This window comes from Pterocles gutturalis, unplaced genomic scaffold (genome assembly GCF_000699245.1).
Source record: "Pterocles gutturalis isolate BGI_N339 unplaced genomic scaffold, ASM69924v1 C11653571, whole genome shotgun sequence".
Taxonomy (NCBI): Eukaryota; Metazoa; Chordata; class Aves; order Pterocliformes; family Pteroclidae; genus Pterocles; species Pterocles gutturalis.
This window is the reverse complement of record NW_010153604.1, coordinates 1-714: the sequence shown is the minus strand read 5'-3', so window position 1 is coordinate 714 and position 714 is coordinate 1. Positions and strand designations below refer to the sequence as shown.

At 42.3% G+C, this 714-nt stretch overlaps 1 protein-coding gene across 1 annotated transcript; it reads right to left on the bottom strand.

Moving 5' to 3' along the window:
- Positions 1 to 509: 509 nt before the first annotated feature.
- Positions 510 to 696, bottom strand: LOC104471028 (superoxide dismutase [Mn], mitochondrial-like; the record flags this gene model as incomplete). The annotated part of the gene is made up of 1 exon (XM_010086206.1): positions 510 to 696. A coding segment is annotated over one exon (187 nt), but the record flags the coding sequence as incomplete, so codon positions are not given.
- Positions 697 to 714: the final 18 nt, after the last annotated feature.

The following is a 714-nucleotide window of genomic DNA, read 5'->3' as shown; positions in this document are numbered from 1 at the left end:
AAGGAAGCAGATTATAAACCTTCCATTTTAAACCCAGCCTACAAAGTAACAAGAGTTACTACGTACACCTTCCCCTCTCCTGTTGTCTGGCCTACACTGACAGTTCTGTGCATAGCCCTTCTGCCAGAGAAAACAATCTAAATGCAAGAGGCTTAATTTTCCTCGACACAGGCAAGCTACTCCAGTTACTCAAAAATAATCCAAAGGAGCTTAAGCTAAAACTGTTGTCTAAGAGAGAGCACTTTCACAATATGCTCCATCTATTTCCCCTTCGACTAGACAGACTTTAAACCCTACTGTTCTTCACAGGTTTTAAGTCCTGCTTTACAAATGCTGTTTTACAAATTGGAACCATTTTTCACTTCTGCTAGTAGTGATATTCAGTTTTACAGCCCTATTAATTCAGCAATTTCTTCTCAGCATTTGTCCACAAACCCCTTTTCAGATCTCATACACTTGCTTATGAAATCTCCAAAGAGAGAAGCAGAGGGGAAGGAAAGAAACCTGACCTGTTGTTCCTTGCAAAGGGTCTTGATTTGCACAAGCTGCTATTTGTAGGCGCCCCTGCTCTTTGTTATAGCCAAGCCATCCCCAGCCTGACCCTTGAACACCAACTGATACGGCTGTCAGCTTCTCCTTGAAGTTTGCAAAGGAACCAAAGTCACGCTTGATGGCTTCCATCAGTTCTCCTTCAAAAAGAGCACAGAAAGATCA